The 17,533-nt window shown below is 43.9% G+C and overlaps 1 protein-coding gene across 1 annotated transcript in view; it reads right to left on the minus strand.

The window, feature by feature from the left end:
- Positions 1-17,533, minus strand: part of LOC115122570 (neuroblast differentiation-associated protein AHNAK-like) — a 44,724-nt gene that overhangs the window by 8,281 nt on the left and 18,910 nt on the right. The window contains 6 exon segments of the mRNA XM_065016542.1: positions 37-3,353; positions 3,356-9,271; positions 9,274-9,586; positions 10,016-10,245; positions 10,467-10,624; positions 10,913-10,972. Of these exon segments, the coding sequence (XP_064872614.1) occupies positions 37-3,353; positions 3,356-9,271; positions 9,274-9,586; positions 10,016-10,245; positions 10,467-10,623 (9,933 nt within the window). The 5' untranslated portion in view covers position 10,624; positions 10,913-10,972.

The raw sequence follows: 17,533 nt of genomic DNA on the forward strand, positions 1-17,533 counted from the left end.
GATCTTGGGGACTGAAACATGCACATCTCCTTTCACCTTTGGACCTTTCAGGTTGAAGTCCACATCAGGCATAGAGATCTTTGGTCCAGATATTGATGGCATCTTGAATTTCGGCCCTTTGATTTTACCATCTGGACCTTCAATGTCAAGTTCTGGACCTTTAATATCAATTTTGGGAGCCTTGATGTCAATGTCAGCTTTAGGTAGGTTGACATCAATATCTGGACCCTCAAGTTTGGGACCTTTGATTCCAAACGAAGGCATCTTCATCTTTGGCATCTTAAATCCTCCTGAACCTTCAATGTCAACATCTGGACCTTCAATGTCTACTTTGGGTGCTTTGAGGTTTCCTGACATATCCAGATCTCCCTTCATCTTTGGACCTTTCAGGTTGAAGTCCACATCAGGCATAGAGATGTTTGGCCCAGATATTGATGGCATCTTGAATTTCGGCCCTTTGATTTTACCATCTGGACCTGCGATGTCAATTTCTGGACCTTCAATGTCAATGTCGCCTTTAGGTAGATTGACATCAAAATCTCCCTCAACTTTGGGTACTTTGATTCCAAATGACGGCATCTTCATCTTCGGCATCTTAAATCCTCCTGAACCTTCAATGTCAACATCTGGACCTTCAATGTCTACTTTGGGTGCTTTGAGGTTTCCTGACAGATCCAGATCTCCCTTCATCTTTGGACCTTTCAGGTTGAAGTCCATGTCAGGCATTGAGATGTTTGGTCCAGATATTGATGGCATCTTGAATTTCGTCCCTTTGATTTTACCATCTGGGCCTTCAATGTCTACGTTTGCACCTTTGATGTCTCCTTCGATCTTGGGGACTGAAACATTCACATCTCCTTTCACCTTTGGACCTTTCAGGTTGAAGTCCACATCAGGCATAGAGATCTTTGGTCCTGATATTGATGGCATCTTGTTTTTTGGTGCCTTGATTTTGCCATCAGGACTTTCAATGTCAATATGAGGACCTTTAATATCGACATTGGGTCCCTTGAAGTCAATGTCAGCTTTAGGAAGATTAATATCTACATCTGGCATCTCTACCTTCGGGCTTTTGAATCCAAATTTAGGCATTTTGAATTTGGATCCTTTGACTTTAGGGCTGTTAGCCCCAATGTCAAGGTCAAGGTCTGGAACACTACCTTTCGGTGCTTTGATACTGATATCTGCTTTTGCTAGCTTTACATCAACCTCAGGAGACTTGACTTTGGGCCCTTTGAATCCAAACTTTGGCATTTTGAACTTAGACTTCTTTGGTGCAATGTCTGGACTCTCTACTGAGATATCCAATCCTTCAAATTCAGATTTGGGTGTACTCATTTCTCCCTCAACTCCCCCTTTGAACTTTGGCCCTTTGAGACTGAAATCAACATCAGGCATTGACATTTTGGGGCCAGACATAGACGGCATCTTCATCTTTGGCATTTTAATTCCTCCTGAACCTTCAATGTCAACATCTGGTAATTCAATGTCTGCTTTGGGTGCTTTGAGGTCGCCTTTCATCTTTGGCAATGACACATCCACATCTCCCTTCACCTTCGGCCCTTTTAGATTGAAGTCCACATCGGGCATTGAGATCTTTGGTCCTGATATTGATGGACCTTTAATGTCAACTTTGGGAGCCTTGATGTCAATGTCAGCTTTTGGTAGGTTGACATCAATATCTGGACCCTCCAAATTAGATCCTTTGATTCCAAACGACGGCATCTTCATCTTTGGCATCTTAAATCCTCCTGAACCTTCAATGTCAACATCTGGTCCTTCAATGTCTACTTTAGGTGCTTTGAGGTCTCCTGACAAATCAAAATCTCCTTTCATCTTTGGACCTTTCAGGTTGAAGTCCACATCGGGCATTGAGATCTTTGGTACTGATATTGATGGACCTTTAATGTCAACTTTGGGAGCATTGATGTCAATGTCAGCTTTTGGTAGGTTGACATCAATATCTGGACCCTCCAATTTAGATCCTTTGATTCCAAATGAGGGCATCTTCATCTTTGGCAACTTAAATCCTCCTGATCCTTCAAAGTCAACATCTGGACCTTCAATGTCTACTTTCGGGGATTTGATGTCTCCTTTTATCTTTGGCACTGACACATCCACATCTCCCTTCAGCTTGGGACCTTTCAGATTGAAGTCCACATCGGGCATTGAGATCTTTGGTCCTGATATTGATGGACCTTTAATGTCAACTTTGGGAGCCTTGATGTCTCCTTCTAGCTTTGGCACTGACACATCTACATCTCCCTTCAGCTTTGGACCTTTCAGATTGAAGTCCACATCGGGCATTGAGATCTTTGGGCCTGACATTGATGGCATCGTGAATTTTGGACCCTTGATTTTCCCATCAGGGCATTCGAAGTCAAGTTCTGGACCTTTGATGTTAACATTAGGTCCCTTGATGTCAATGTCACCTTTAGGTAGTTTGACATCAACATCTCCCTCAACTTTGGGACCTTTGATTCCAAATGAGGGCATCTTCACCTTCGGCATCTTAAATCCTCCTGATCCTTCAATGTCAACATCTGAACCTTCAACGTCTACTTTGGGTGCTTTGAAGTCTCCTGACATACCCAAATCCCCCTTCACCTTTGGGCCTTTCAGGTTGAAGTCCACATCGGGCATTGAGATCTTTGGTCCTGATATTGATGGACCTTTAATGTCAACTTTGGGAGCTTTGATGTCAATGTCAGCTTTTGGTAGGTTGACATCAATATCTGGACCCTCCAATTTAGATCCTTTGATTCCAAATGAGGGCATCTTCATCTTTGGCATCTTAAATCCTCCTGAACCTTCAATGTCAACATCTGGACCTTCAATGTCTACTTTGGGTGCTTTGAAGTCTCCTGACATACCCAAATCTCCCTTCACCTTTGGGCCTTTCAGATTGAAGTCCACATCGGGCATTGAGCTCTTTGGTCCTGATATTGATGGCCCTTTAATGTCAACTTTGGGAGCCTTGATGTCTCCTTCTAGCTTTGGCACTGACACATCCACATCTCCCTTCACCTTTGGACCTTTCAGATTGATGTCCATATCAGGCATTGAGATGTTTGGGCCTGACATTGATGGCATCTTGAATTTTGAACCCTTGATTTTCCCATCAGGGCCTTCGAAGTCAAGTTCTGGACCTTTGATGTTAACATTAGGTCCCTTGATGTCAATGTCACCTTTAGGTAGTTTGACATCAACTTCTCCCTCAACTTTGGACCCTTTGATTCCAAATGATGGCATCTTCATCTTTGGCATCTTAAATCCTCCTGAACCTCCAATGTCAACATCTGGACCTTCAATGTCTACTTTGGGTGCTTTGAGGTCCCCTGACAAACCCAAATCCCCTTCACCTTTGGGCTTTTCAGATTGAAGTCCACATCGGGCATTGAGATCTTTGGTCCTGATATTGATGGACCTTTAATGTCAACTTTGGGAGCCTTGATGTCAATGTCAGCTTTTGGTAGGTTGACATCAATATCTGGACCCTCCAATTTAGATCCTTTGATTCCAAATGAGGGCATCTTCATCTTTGGCATCTTAAATCCTCCTGATCCTTCAATGTCAACATCTGGACCTTCAACGTCTACTTTGGGTGCTTTGAAGTCTCCTGACATACCCAAATCTCCCTTCACCTTTGGGCCTTTCAGATTGAAGTCCACATCGGGCATTGAGATCTTTGGTCCTGATATTGATGGCCCTTTAATGTCAACTTTGGGAGCCTTGATGTCTCCTTCTAGCTTTGGCACTGACACATCTACATCTCCCTTCAGCTTTGGACCTTTCAGATTGAAGTCCACATTGGGCATTGAGATCTTTGGGCCTGACATTGATGGCATCGTGAATTTTGGACCCTTGATTTTCCCATCAGGGCATTCGAAGTCAAGTTCTGGACCTTTGATGTTAACATTAGGTCCCTTGATGTCAATGTCACCTTTAGGTAGTTTGACATCAACATCTCCCTCAACTTTGGGACCTTTGATTCCAAATGAGGGCATCTTCACCTTCGGCATCTTAAATCCTCCTGATCCTTCAATGTCAACATCTGAACCTTCAACGTCTACTTTGGGTGCTTTGAAGTCTCCTGACATACCCAAATCCCCCTTCACCTTTGGGCCTTTCAGGTTGAAGTCCACATCGGGCATTGAGATCTTTGGTCCTGATATTGATGGACCTTTAATGTCAACTTTGGGAGCTTTGATGTCAATGTCAGCTTTTGGTAGGTTGACATCAATATCTGGACCCTCCAATTTAGATCCTTTGATTCCAAATGAGGGCATCTTCATCTTTGGCATCTTAAATCCTCCTGAACCTTCAATGTCAACATCTGGACCTTCAATGTCTACTTTGGGTGCTTTGAAGTCTCCTGACATACCCAAATCTCCCTTCACCTTTGGGCCTTTCAGATTGAAGTCCACATCGGGCATTGAGCTCTTTGGTCCTGATATTGATGGCCCTTTAATGTCAACTTTGGGAGCCTTGATGTCTCCTTCTAGCTTTGGCACTGACACATCCACATCTCCCTTCACCTTTGGACCTTTCAGATTGATGTCCATATCAGGCATTGAGATGTTTGGGCCTGACATTGATGGCATCTTGAATTTTGAACCCTTGATTTTCCCATCAGGGCCTTCGAAGTCAAGTTCTGGACCTTTGATGTTAACATTAGGTCCCTTGATGTCAATGTCACCTTTAGGTAGTTTGACATCAACTTCTCCCTCAACTTTGGACCCTTTGATTCCAAATGATGGCATCTTCATCTTTGGCATCTTAAATCCTCCTGAACCTCCAATGTCAACATCTGGACCTTCAATGTCTACTTTGGGTGCTTTGAGGTCCCCTGACAAACCCAAATCCCCCTTCACCTTTGGGCTTTTCAGATTGAAGTCCACATCGGGCATTGAGATCTTTGGTCCTGATATTGATGGACCTTTAATGTCAACTTTGGGAGCCTTGATGTCAATGTCAGCTTTTGGTAGGTTGACATCAATATCTGGACCCTCCAATTTAGATCCTTTGATTCCAAATGAGGGCATCTTCATCTTTGGCATCTTAAATCCTCCTGATCCTTCAATGTCAACATCTGGACCTTCAACGTCTACTTTGGGTGCTTTGAAGTCTCCTGACATACCCAAATCTCCCTTCACCTTTGGGCCTTTCAGATTGAAGTCCACATCGGGCATTGAGATCTTTGGTCCTGATATTGATGGCCCTTTAATGTCAACTTTGGGAGCCTTGATGTCTCCTTCTAGCTTTGGCACTGACACATCCACATCTCCCTTCACCTTTGGACCTTTCAGATTGATGTCCATATCAGGCATTGAGATGTTTGGGCCTGACATTGATGGCATCTTGCATTTTGGAACCTTGATTTTCCCATCAGGGCCTTGGAAGTCAAGTTCTGGACCTTTGATGTTAACATTAGGTCCCTTGATGTCAATGTCACCTTTAGGTAGTTTGACATCAACTTCTCCCTCAACTTTGGACCCTTTGATTCCAAATGATGGCATCTTCATCTTTGGCATCTTAAATCCTCCTGAACCTCCAATGTCAACATCTGGACCTTCAATGTCTACTTTGGGTGCTTTGAGGTCCCCTGACAAACCCAAATCCCCCTTCACCTTTGGGCTTTTCAGATTGAAGTCCACATCGGGCATTGAGATCTTTGGTCCTGATATTGATGGCCCTTTAATGTCAACTTTGGGAGCCTTGATGTCTCCTTCTAGCTTTGGCACTGACACATCCACATCTCCCTTCACCTTTGGACCTTTCAGATTGATGTCCATATCAGGCATTGAGATGTTTGGGCCTGACATTGATGGCATCTTGCATTTTGGAACCTTGATTTTCCCATCAGGGCCTTCGAAGTCAAGTTCTGGACCTTTGATGTTAACATTAGGTCCCTTGATGTCAATGTCACCTTTAGGTAGTTTGACATCAACTTCTCCCTCAACTTTGGACCCTTTGATTCCAAATGATGGCATCTTCATCTTTGGCATCTTAAATCCTCCTGAACCTCCAATGTCAACATCTGGACCTTCAATGTCTACTTTGGGTGCTTTGAGGTCCCCTGACAAACCCAAATCCCCCTTCACCTTTGGGCTTTTCAGATTGAAGTCCACATCGGGCATTGAGATCTTTGGTCCTGATATTGATGGACCTTTAATGTCAACTTTGGGAGCCTTGATGTCAATGTCAGCTTTTGGTAGGTTGACATCAATATCTGGACCCTCCAATTTAGATCCTTTGATTCCAAATGAGGGAATCTTCATCTTTGGCATCTTAAATCCTCCTGAACCTTCAATGTCAACATCTGGACCTTCAACGTCTACTTTGGGTGCTTTGAAGTCTCCTGACATACCCAAATCTCCCTTCACCTTTGGGCCTTTTAGATTGAAGTCCACATCGGGCATTGAGATCTTTGGTCCTGATATTGATGGACCTTTAATGTCAACTTTGGGAGCCTTGATGTCTCCTTCTAGCTTTGGCACTGACACATCCACATCTCCCTTCACCTTTGGACCTTTCAGATTGATGTCCATATCAGGCATTGAGATGTTTGGGCCTGACATTGATGGCATCGTGAATTTTGGACCCTTGATTTTCCCATCAGGGCCTTCGAAGTCAAGTTCTGGACCTTTGATGTTAACATTAGGTCCCTTGATGTCAATGTCACCTTTAGGTAGTTTGACATCAACTTCTCCCTCAACTTTGGACCCTTTGATTCCAAATGATGGCATCTTCATCTTTGGCATCTTAAATCCTCCTGAACCTCCAGTGTCAACATCTGGACCTTCAATGTCTACTTTGGGTGCTTTGAGGTCCCCTGACAAACCCAAATCCCCCTTCACCTTTGGGCTTTTCAGATTGAAGTCCACATCGGGCATTGAGATCTTTGGTCCTGATATTGATGGACCTTTAATGTCAACTTTGGGAGCCTTGATGTCAATGTCAGCTTTTGGTAGGTTGACATCAATATCTGGACCCTCCAATTTAGATCCTTTGATTCCAAATGATGGCATCTTCATCTTTGGCATCTTAAATCCTCCTGATCCTTCAATGTCAACATCTGGACCTTCAACGTCTACTTTGGGTGCTTTGAAGTCTCCTGACATACCCAAATCTCCCTTCACCTTTGGGCCTTTCAGATTGAAGTCCACATCGGGCATTGAGATCTTTGGTCCTGATATTGATGGCCCTTTAATGTCAACTTTGGGAGCCTTGATGTCTCCTTCTAGCTTTGGCACTGACACATCCACATCTCCCTTCACCTTTGGGCCTTTTAGATTGAAGTCCACATCGGGCATTGAGATCTTTGGTCCTGATATTGATGGACCTTTAATGTCAACTTTGGGAGCCTTGATGTCAATGTCAGCTTTTGGTAGGTTGACATCAATATCTGGACCCTCCAATTTAGATCCTTTGATTCCAAATGAGGGAATCTTCATCTTTGGCATCTTAAATCCCCCTGATCCTTCAATGTCAACATCTGGACCTTCAATGTCTACTTTGGGTGCTTTGAAGTCTCCTGACATACCCAAATCTCCCTTCACCTTTGGGCCTTTTAGATTGAAGTCCACATCGGGCATTGAGATCTTTGGTCCTGATATTGATGGCCCTTTAATGTCAACTTTGGGAGCCTTGATGTCTCCTTCTAGCTTTGGCACTGACACATCCACATCTCCCTTCACCTTTGGACCTTTCAGATTGATGTCCATATCAGGCATTGAGATGTTTGGGCCTGACATTGATGGCATCGTGAATTTTGGAACCTTGATTTTCCCATCAGGGCCTTGGAAGTCAAGTTCTGGACCTTTGATGTTAACATTAGGTCCCTTGATGTCAATGTCACCTTTAGGTAGTTTGACATCAACTTCTCCCTCAACGTTGGACCCTTTGATTCCAAATGATGGCATCTTCATCTTTGGCATCTTAAATCCTCCTGAACCTCCAATGTCAACATCTGGACCTTCAATGTCTACTTTGGGTGCTTTGAGGTCCCCTGACAAACCCAAATCCCCCTTCACCTTTGGGCCTTTTAGATTGAAGTCCACATCGGGCATTGAGATCTTTGGTCCTGATATTGATGGACCTTTAATGTCAACTTTGGGAGCCTTGATGTCAATGTCAGCTTTTGGTAGGTTGACATCAATATCTGGACCCTCCAATTTAGATCCTTTGATTCCAAATGAGGGCATCTTCATCTTTGGCATCTTAAATCCTCCTGAACCTTCAATGTCAACATCTGGCACTTCAATGTCTACTTTGGGAGCTCTGATGTCAATGTCAGTTTTTGGTAGGTTGACATCGATACCAGGACCCTCAAGTCCGGCTCCTCTGACTCCAAATGATGGTATCTTTTCTTTGGGTATCTTGAATCCGCCTTCTGGACCTTCTATATCAACACCTGAACCTTTAATGTCTACTTTGGGTGCTTTGATGGCAACACCACCTATCGTCTTTCCTCCTTTCATATTCATAGATGCGCCTGATAAATCTACATCTACCCCAGGTACCGAAACATCTACACTACCCTTGACCTTCCGTAGTTTAACATCTCCATCGCTTTCTGCACCTCCAGTGTTCAGTCCAAACGATGGCATTTTGATGCCACCTTTGAGTCTGCTTTCCATTGGTGTTTCTTTTACAGACTCCTTCATGCCTGTATTGATGTCAAGTGTTGGCACTCTTATGTCTGTTGATATCTTGCCCCCATTCAAGCCTGTATCAATGCCTGGCATGTTGGGTAAGGAAACCCCACCCTGGTTGCCTCTGGAGAGACCTACGCTCCCAGACCCTCTCACCTGTTGATCACTAATGGTTATTCCAGGTACTGAACCTCCGACCCTACCCTGCCAGTCTGCACTGCCTCTACCAGGCAAATGAACGTCTACTCCTCTCACCTCCCCTTTACCCATTGATATGGAGCTGGATGAAATATTTGTTGTTTTTCCAGGTGCCGTGACATTGACTGATCCTGCCTGGTAGTCAGCTGAGTCACCTGAAACCTGAAAGCCCCCCTGCTCCCCCTGCTCACCCCCTCTATAGAGGCCAAACTCCCGCTGACCCTTCGCCCCAGGCATCCCAAAGCTAGATCCTTTGAATCTGATCCCTGCTGCTCCACCATCTCCCCCCTCTATCTGCCTTGTAACAGTGGTGGTCTTCACCCCTCCAGTGCTCCAGTGCTTCTCAGAAGAGCTAGTTACATCCGGCCCAGTGAAGGAAACACCATCACCTCCTAGTTCAAAATCACCCCCTCCAATCCACCTCCTATACCTGAAGAGCTTCCGCTTCCGTGTAAAACTCGGATTTGAGACGAGCTGCCCCCTCCTGACTGCTCGTACCGTTGCCCTTTAAACTCTGGGCTGGTTAGATCAAGCTGCTCGTCCACGCCCTCTGGCATGTCCACAGTGTAGGTAGTGATGCGACGGGTGATGGTAGTGATCGTGCTGCCGTCGGTGCTGGTGCTGCTGTGACGCTCCGTACGGACGTCCACGCCCTCCGCCAGATCCTCAGACTTCAGCCGGGGCTTAATCTTCTTGGAATATATTCTCTTGTAATCTTCATCATCCCCACTCTGTTCTCATCAAAAGAAGGTGAAATCAGTAATTCATGAATTTATTATATTTAGGTAATAATACGTTGTTATGAACATTTAGTCTATTTGAGAAGACTTATTGATCATTTGAGACAAGTCTGAATTCAAGAAGTCTGTGTTCACCAAGGATGAGGTCAATTCCGTTTCAATTCCAGTGAATTCAGAAAGTTAACCTAATTCTAATTACAAATCTAAATGTTCCTTATTTTATAACCATTGAAGAGAATGGAAATTCCAGTGTACTTCCTGAATTGACAGTTGAAGTTAAATAGAATTGACCCCAACACTAGTGTTCACGTAAAAGCCATTGAAAAGTTTATAAAAATCCTGTAAAAGTCCAATCTTTGCCGCACCATCACACAAGTAAATACACTTAACATTGCTTGCACAGTAAACATAGCTACATACCAGGATAATGTCTTGGCTGGAGCCTCCAACCCTTCCTCTCCCTTCATACGTCAGAGTTCCCATTGGGGAGCGGCAGGGTGACAGAGTGCCCATGGGGGAGCGGCATGGTGACTTGTCCTTGTTCTGTAGTTTCAGTCCAACCTTGTGTTTGTTTAGGGTCTTGAGGAGCTCCGTCGTCTCCTTGGAACTCATGTTGTCAAAATAGATGGTGGCACCCACAATTTGATCACCTTAAAGGGGAAGAAACAAGAGGACATTGATACCATGTCAAAATCTGTCGGTCAAAAATCTACTTTGAAAAAAGAAAGGTAGATCAATCAAACCTTACTGTATATCAACTTACACAAATTATAAGATATCGGGAGATTCAATAACAGTAGAAAACAATTAAGTCAATGTATTATAGAAAATGAATACTGTACATAAGGGCAATTCTAACGCCGTTACATACCCTCATGTACTCTTCCAGTGCGTCCAGCAGGCGACTCCATTTTCACCTCTTTGACATAGATCTCTCCTTCGCCTGACTGCTCAAGGGTCATTCCCTGTTTTTCTGGACCCGACCAGTCAGAGAAGAGCACCTCCCTGGTTTCCTCCTCCTCAGCCATCCTTTAAAAATGAATCATATATTTCATTTACATAGAGCTTTTCAATACAAGAAGAATCTCAGACACTTTCAAGACCATCAACATTAAGTTAGTTCACGGGTGGATCTTTACATAGAGAGAGAGAGAGAGAGAGAAAGAGAGACAGAGAGAGAGAGAGACAGAGAGAGAGAGAGACAGAGAGAGAGAGACAGAGAGAGAGAGAGAGAGAGAGAGGAGAAACCACAAGAAATATAAAATGCAAACAAAGACTATAGTATTTCTTAAGGTGATTTCTAAGTAGGTGAAATACCTTTGTTTTTTCTTGTCCTCTGTCTATGCTCTGGTGTCGTTTGTTTCTGCCTTGGTTTTCCTGAAAAACAAAACATGACGTAACATAAGTACTGTTGACTCGTGAACATGCTTTCTCATATCATCAGCAAACCATTCACATCTGTAAAAATGAAAACCCTGTAAAAATGTGTACCAAACTTAAGGCACCTGACGTATTTGCATGTGTATTTGTTTTTACGAAAACCATGTTCTACCTGTCACTCATTGCATAGTTACAACAAGCTGTTGTTATGTCCAAGATACATGCAATGTCCAAGATACATGCCATGTCCAAGATACATGCCATGTCCAAGATATATGCAATGTCCAAGATACATGCCATGTCCAAGATATATGCCATGTCCAAGATACATGCCATGTCCAAGATATATGCAATGTCCAAGATATATGCAATGTCCAAGATATATGCAATGTCCAAGATACATGCAATGTCCAAGATACATGCCATGTCCAAGATATATGCAATGTCCAAGATATATGGGGCGGCAGGTTAGCCTAGTGGTTAGAGCATTGGACTAGTAACTGAAAGGTTCAAATCCCCGAGCTGACAAGGTACAAATCTGTTGTTCTGCCCCTGAACAGGCAGTTAACCCCACTGTTCCTAGGCCGTCATTGAAATAAGAATGAGTTCTTAGTTAAATGTGTTGCCTAGTTAAATAAAGGTTAAAAAAATGCAATGGCCAAGATATATGCAAAGTCCAATAGATGGTGCTAAAAAACCCTTGATAGGTGAGTAGTATTGCCTTGTCCTATAAAACCAGCCAACTCTCAGGTCCCCTCCCTTTCTCCTGTGCGGTGTGGAAATTTGGTTGGAGTTGGACTGTGACCACACCCTGCCCTGAGGAAAGCTGCCTGATCCTGCAGTCTACACCTCCAATGTCCATACTGAGAACAATGTAGCTGTAGCTGCCGTTCTTTAGACATGCACATATGCACACACAAATAAATATACATACTTTTAATTTTAATTTTATTGAACTTGTTTTGTACACATCGGGCCGTATAGAAATAGCTCAGTCAAGGTTAAGAACCAACTGTAATTTCCCATGTTTGATGTAGCGCCCTGGTGTGACTGCTGACAAGACTATTTTCTGTCAACTATTTGTTGTGAAATAGACCTCCACATTTGTAACTATCGTCAATTCTCTGGGCATATTCAGGGTGTGTTCAAGGTTGTGAAAGCACATAAATAATACTGGATGTATAATTTTACAGATGGGGATTATTGGGTTCCACCCTTTGATTTCACAGGTTTAGGGAAGGCCCATTTTGTTGTAAATGAACTGTGATGCAACAGACAAAATTATGCTGCATATCCAACCTGGTCTCATAGCCTACACGTAACATAGAAAACGTAAATCCGGGAAACTCAAATTAGCATGATATGTTACGTTTGGTATGGTGACATAAGACAGATGGTTACTGAAGGCAAATGTGAAAAGAGGATGGTTGGTTTGAGTGGATGAGTAGGCAAACGTCTAGCAACCCAAAGGTTGCGTCTTCGAATCTCATCACAAGACAATTTTTGCTTATTAGAAACTTTTCGACTACTTACTACATTTTAGTGACTTTGCAACTACTTAGCATGTTAGCTAACCCTAACCTTAACCCTTTGGACCTAACCCCTAGTGCTAACGTTAGCCAGCTAGCTAACGTTGACCACAACAAATTGGAATTCTTAACATATCATACGTTTCGCAAATTTGTCAAATGTTGTACTTTTTTTTTAGCAAATTCGTAACATATTGCACAAATTGCAATTAGTAACATATTGTACAAATGCAATTCATAACATTTCATACGAATTACAATTCGTAACATATCATAAGAAATGGGTAATGGACATCCACAAATGAATACATACCATACAAAAAGGAGTCTCTTGGATTTCCGTACGGAGTAATAGGAAATGCTCTGAGATATAAAGCACTTTGACAGGGAGGAACGATCAAAAAGTGCGCCACAAAATACAACACAGCAAGAAAGTGTTTTGTTTACATGGTTTACTTGCCAGGGTGAAGTGCCTGTCCCGTCCAACACACACATTGGGGACAGATAACCCATTGTTTGGTTAATGTCAACTCCTCCAACATCCCACCCCTGTAATTACATAAGCCATGTCTATGCTGTATCAACCTCCACCTACGCAGACAGCGGAGGCCTGTGTTACACCATTGCTTTAGATACTGACGGACAATTACGTCCGTTTTCAAAGGGACCCTAATTCATCAAGAAGACGGTGTAGGGTGCATCCCAAATGTTCCCTAGATAGTGCACTACTTTTGACCAAGATCCAGGGTGCCATTTGACTGAAGATAAATGATCCAGTGTTCAATATACATTCCTGACCTTTATGGAAAGAACGTTCAGATGAATACTGTACAGAAAAACATATTTCTTCAAACGTTTGCTGACTGATTGTTCTGTACCATGTATAAATAAATAAATATATATATATATATATGCCAAAAGTGTGCAAAGATGTCATCAAGGTAAAGGGTGGCCATTTTGAAGATTCTCAAATATCAAATATACTTTGGTTACTACATGATTCCATATGTGGCATCGGGTAGCCTAATGGTTAGAGCGTTGGGCCAGGTAGCCTAATGGTTAGAGCGTTGGGCCAGGTAGCCTAGTGGTTAGAGCGTTGGGCCAGGTAGCCTAATGGTTAGAGCGTTGGGCCAGGTAGCCTAATGGTTAGAGCGTTGGGCCAGGTAGCCTAGTGGTTAGAGCGTTGGGCCAGGTAGCCTAGTGGTTAGAGCGTTGGGCCAGGTAGCCTAGTGGTTAGAGCGTTGGGCCAGGTAGCCTAGTGGTTAGAGCGTTGGGCCAGGTAGCCTAGTGGTTAGAGCGTTGGGCCAGTAACTGAAAAGTTGCTGGATCGAATCCTCCGAGCTGACAAGGTAAAAATCTGTCGTTCTTCCCCTGAGCAAGGCAGTTAACGCACTGTTCCTAGGCCGTCATTGTAAATAAGACTGACCTGCCAGGTTAAATTAAATGTGTTATTTCATAGCTTCACTATTATTCTACAATGTAAAAATAAAGAAACACCCTTGATTGAGTAGGTGTATCCAAACTTTTGACTTGTAATACACTATCGTTCAAAAATGTTGGGTATATTTTTTCAAATGTTTTTCTCTTTTTTTTTTCTCTGGGAAGTGCCGTAAGTGAGCATTTCACTGTTCGTCTACGTTTGCGAAGCATGTGACAAATAACATGTGATTTTATAGAAACATGGAAACAGACAAGACAGTAAATACAGTATGAACAATATTTACACCAAAGATGATGTTGTCTCGTCTTGCAATGAAAATGTTAGCTCTCTCTCTCTCTCTCTCTCTCTCTCTCTCTCTCTCTCTCTCTCTCTCTCTCTCTCTCTCTCTCTCTCTCTCTCTCTCTCTCTCTCTCTAGAATGCACATGCTTTCGAAATGACATATACCGTAATGTAAGTAATTCTAGATATGAATCAGATCATAGCTATGAGATTCTATTCCTGCTGGTACATTAAAACCCAACAACAAGCACAGCCAGTCTAGCTAAAGGGAGTGACTTTAACAAGGCAACCTCGCAGACCTACCGAATCTGCAATGTCAAAGGATACATCCCAAATGACACCTTATTCCCTACATAGTGCAATACTTTTGACAATGGCCCATCAAAAGTAGTGCACAACATTGGGAATAGGGTGTTATTAATCAAAGACGGCTTGATCTAATTAACTCATGAAGATCAAATTCCACTCAGGTCAACTGACACTGCTAGCTAGTAATACAATCTAAAACGGATCCGGATTATCATGACCAAAATGTATTCTAAGTAAATCAAAAACAGAGAGAGAGAGTGTGTGTGTGTGTGTGTGTGTGTGTGTGTGTGTGTGTGTGTGTGTGTGTGTGTGTGTGTGTGTGTGTGTGTGTGTGTGTGTGTGTGTGTGTGTGTGTGTGTGTGTGTGTGTGTGTGTGTGTGTGTGTGTGTGTGCATGTTTTTCTCAAAGTCAACACGCCATGTTAGAGATCGAACGCGCACACACCACACGTGACACACCTGAGCCCTCCAAAATTGCATTCATCAGAGGAATTAGAAATCATCAAAAGAGCCACACAAAAAAAAACATAACGTCCCATTTCATGATTAGCCTCTACTACACCGGGATCTGTTGGTCATCTGACTGTTTCCCCATTTCAGAGCTTATTTGCATCTGCAATAGAGACATTCAAGGATTTGAGAGACCCAGGAGACTGAAACGATTTGGCATGGGTCCTCAGATCATCAAAAAGGTTCTACAGCTGCACCATCGAGAGCATCCTGACAGGTTGCATCACCGCCTTGTATGGCAACTGCTCGGCCTCCGACCGCAAGGCACTACAAAGGGTAGTGCGAACGGCCCAGTAAATCACTGGGGCCACGCTTCCTGCCATCCAGGACCTCTGTTTATTATCTATAGTCCCTTTACCTCTACCTACATATACATATTACCTCAGTTACCTCAACTAACCTGTACCCCCTGCACATTGACTCTGTACCGGTACCCCCTGTATATAGCCTCCACATTGACTCTGTACTGGTACACCCTGTATATAGCCTCCACATTGACTCTGTACCGGTACCCCCTGCACATTGACTCTGTACCGGTACCCCCTGTATATAGCCTCCACATTGACTCTGTACTGGTACCCCCTGTATATAGCCTGCACATTGACTCTGTACTGGTACCCCCTGTATATAGCCTGCACATTGACTCTGTACCCCCTGTACCCCATTGACTGTATATATAGCCTCCACATTGACTCTGTACTGGTACCCCCTGTATATAGCCTGCACATTGACTCTGTACTGGTACCCCCTGTATATAGCCTGCACATTGACTCTGTACTGGTACCCCCTGTATATAGCCTGCACATTGACTCTGTACTGGTACCCCCTGTATATAGCCTGCACATTGACTCTGTACTGGTACCCCCTGTATATAGCCTCCACATTGACTCTGTACCCGTACCACCTGTATATAGCCTCCACATTGACTCTGTACTGATACCCCCTGTATATAGCCTCCACATTGACTCTGTACTGGTACCCCCTGTATATAGCCTCCACATTGACTCTGTACTGGTACCCCCTGTATATAGCCTGCACATTGACTCTGTACTGGTACCCCCTGTATATAGCCTCCACATTGACTCTGTACTGGTACCCCCTGTATATAGCCTCCACATTGACTCTGTACTGGTACCCCCTGTATATAGCCTGCACATTGACTCTGTACTGGTACCCCCTGTATATAGCCTCCACATTGACTCTGTACCCGTACCCCCTGTATATAGCCTCCACATTGACTCTGTACTGGTACCCCCTGTATATAGCCTGCACATTGACTCTGTACTGGTACCCCCTGTATATAGCCTCCACATTGACTCTGTACTGGTACCCCCTGTATATAGCCTCCACATTGACTCTGTACTGGTACCCCCTGTATATAGCCTCCACATTGACTCTGTACTGGTACCCCCTGTATATAGCCTCCACATTGACTCTGTACTGGTACCCCCTGTATATAGCCTGCACATTGACTCTGTACTGGTACCCCCTGTATATAGCCTCCACATTGACTCTGTACCGGTACCCCCTGTATATAGCCTCCACATTGACTCTGTACTGGTACCCCCTGTATATAGCCTGCACATTGACTCTGTACTGGTACCCCCTGTATATAGCCTCCACATTGACTCTGTACCCGTACCCCCTGTATATAGCCTCCACATTGACTCTGTACTGGTACCCCCTGTATATAGCCTCCACATTGACTCTGTACCGGTACCCCCTGTATATAGCCTCCACATTGACTCTGTACCGGTACCCCTGTATATAGCCTCCACATTGACTCTGTACTGGTACCCCCTGTATATAGCCTCCACATTGACTCTGTACTGGTACCCCCTGTATATAGCCTCCACATTGACTCTGTACCGGTACCCCCTGTATATAGCCTCCACATTGACTCTGTACCGTAACACCCTGTATACAGTCTCCACATTGACTCTGTACTGGTACCCCCTGTATATAGCCTCCACATTGACTCTGTACTGGTACCCCCTGTATATAGCCTCCACATTGACTCTGTACCGGTACCCCCTGTATATAGCCTCCACATTGACTCTGTACTGGTACCCCCTGTATATAGCCTCCACATTGACTCTGTACCGGTACCCCCTGTATATAGCCTCCACATTGACTCTGTACTGGTACCCCCTGTATATAGCCTCCACATTGACTCTGTACCGGTACCCCCTGTATATAGCCTCCACATTGACTCTGTACCGGTACCCCCTGTATATAGCCTCCACATTGACTCTGTACTGGTACCCCCTGTATATAGCCTCCACATTGACTCTGTACTGGTACCCCCTGTATATAGCCTCCACATTGACTCTGTATCAGTACCCCCTGTATATAGCCTCCACATTGACTCTGTACTGGTACCCCCTGTATATAGCCTCGTTACTGTTGTGTATTTTCCTGTTCCCGCTTCCCTCCCTCTTTTGGAACATAGCTTCATGATCTAGAGAATTATTTGGGCAGTCCTTGTTC

The sequence above is a fragment of the Oncorhynchus nerka genome, unplaced genomic scaffold, assembly GCF_034236695.1.
Source record: "Oncorhynchus nerka isolate Pitt River unplaced genomic scaffold, Oner_Uvic_2.0 unplaced_scaffold_83___fragment_2___debris, whole genome shotgun sequence".
NCBI lineage: Eukaryota > Metazoa > Chordata > Actinopteri > Salmoniformes > Salmonidae > Oncorhynchus > Oncorhynchus nerka.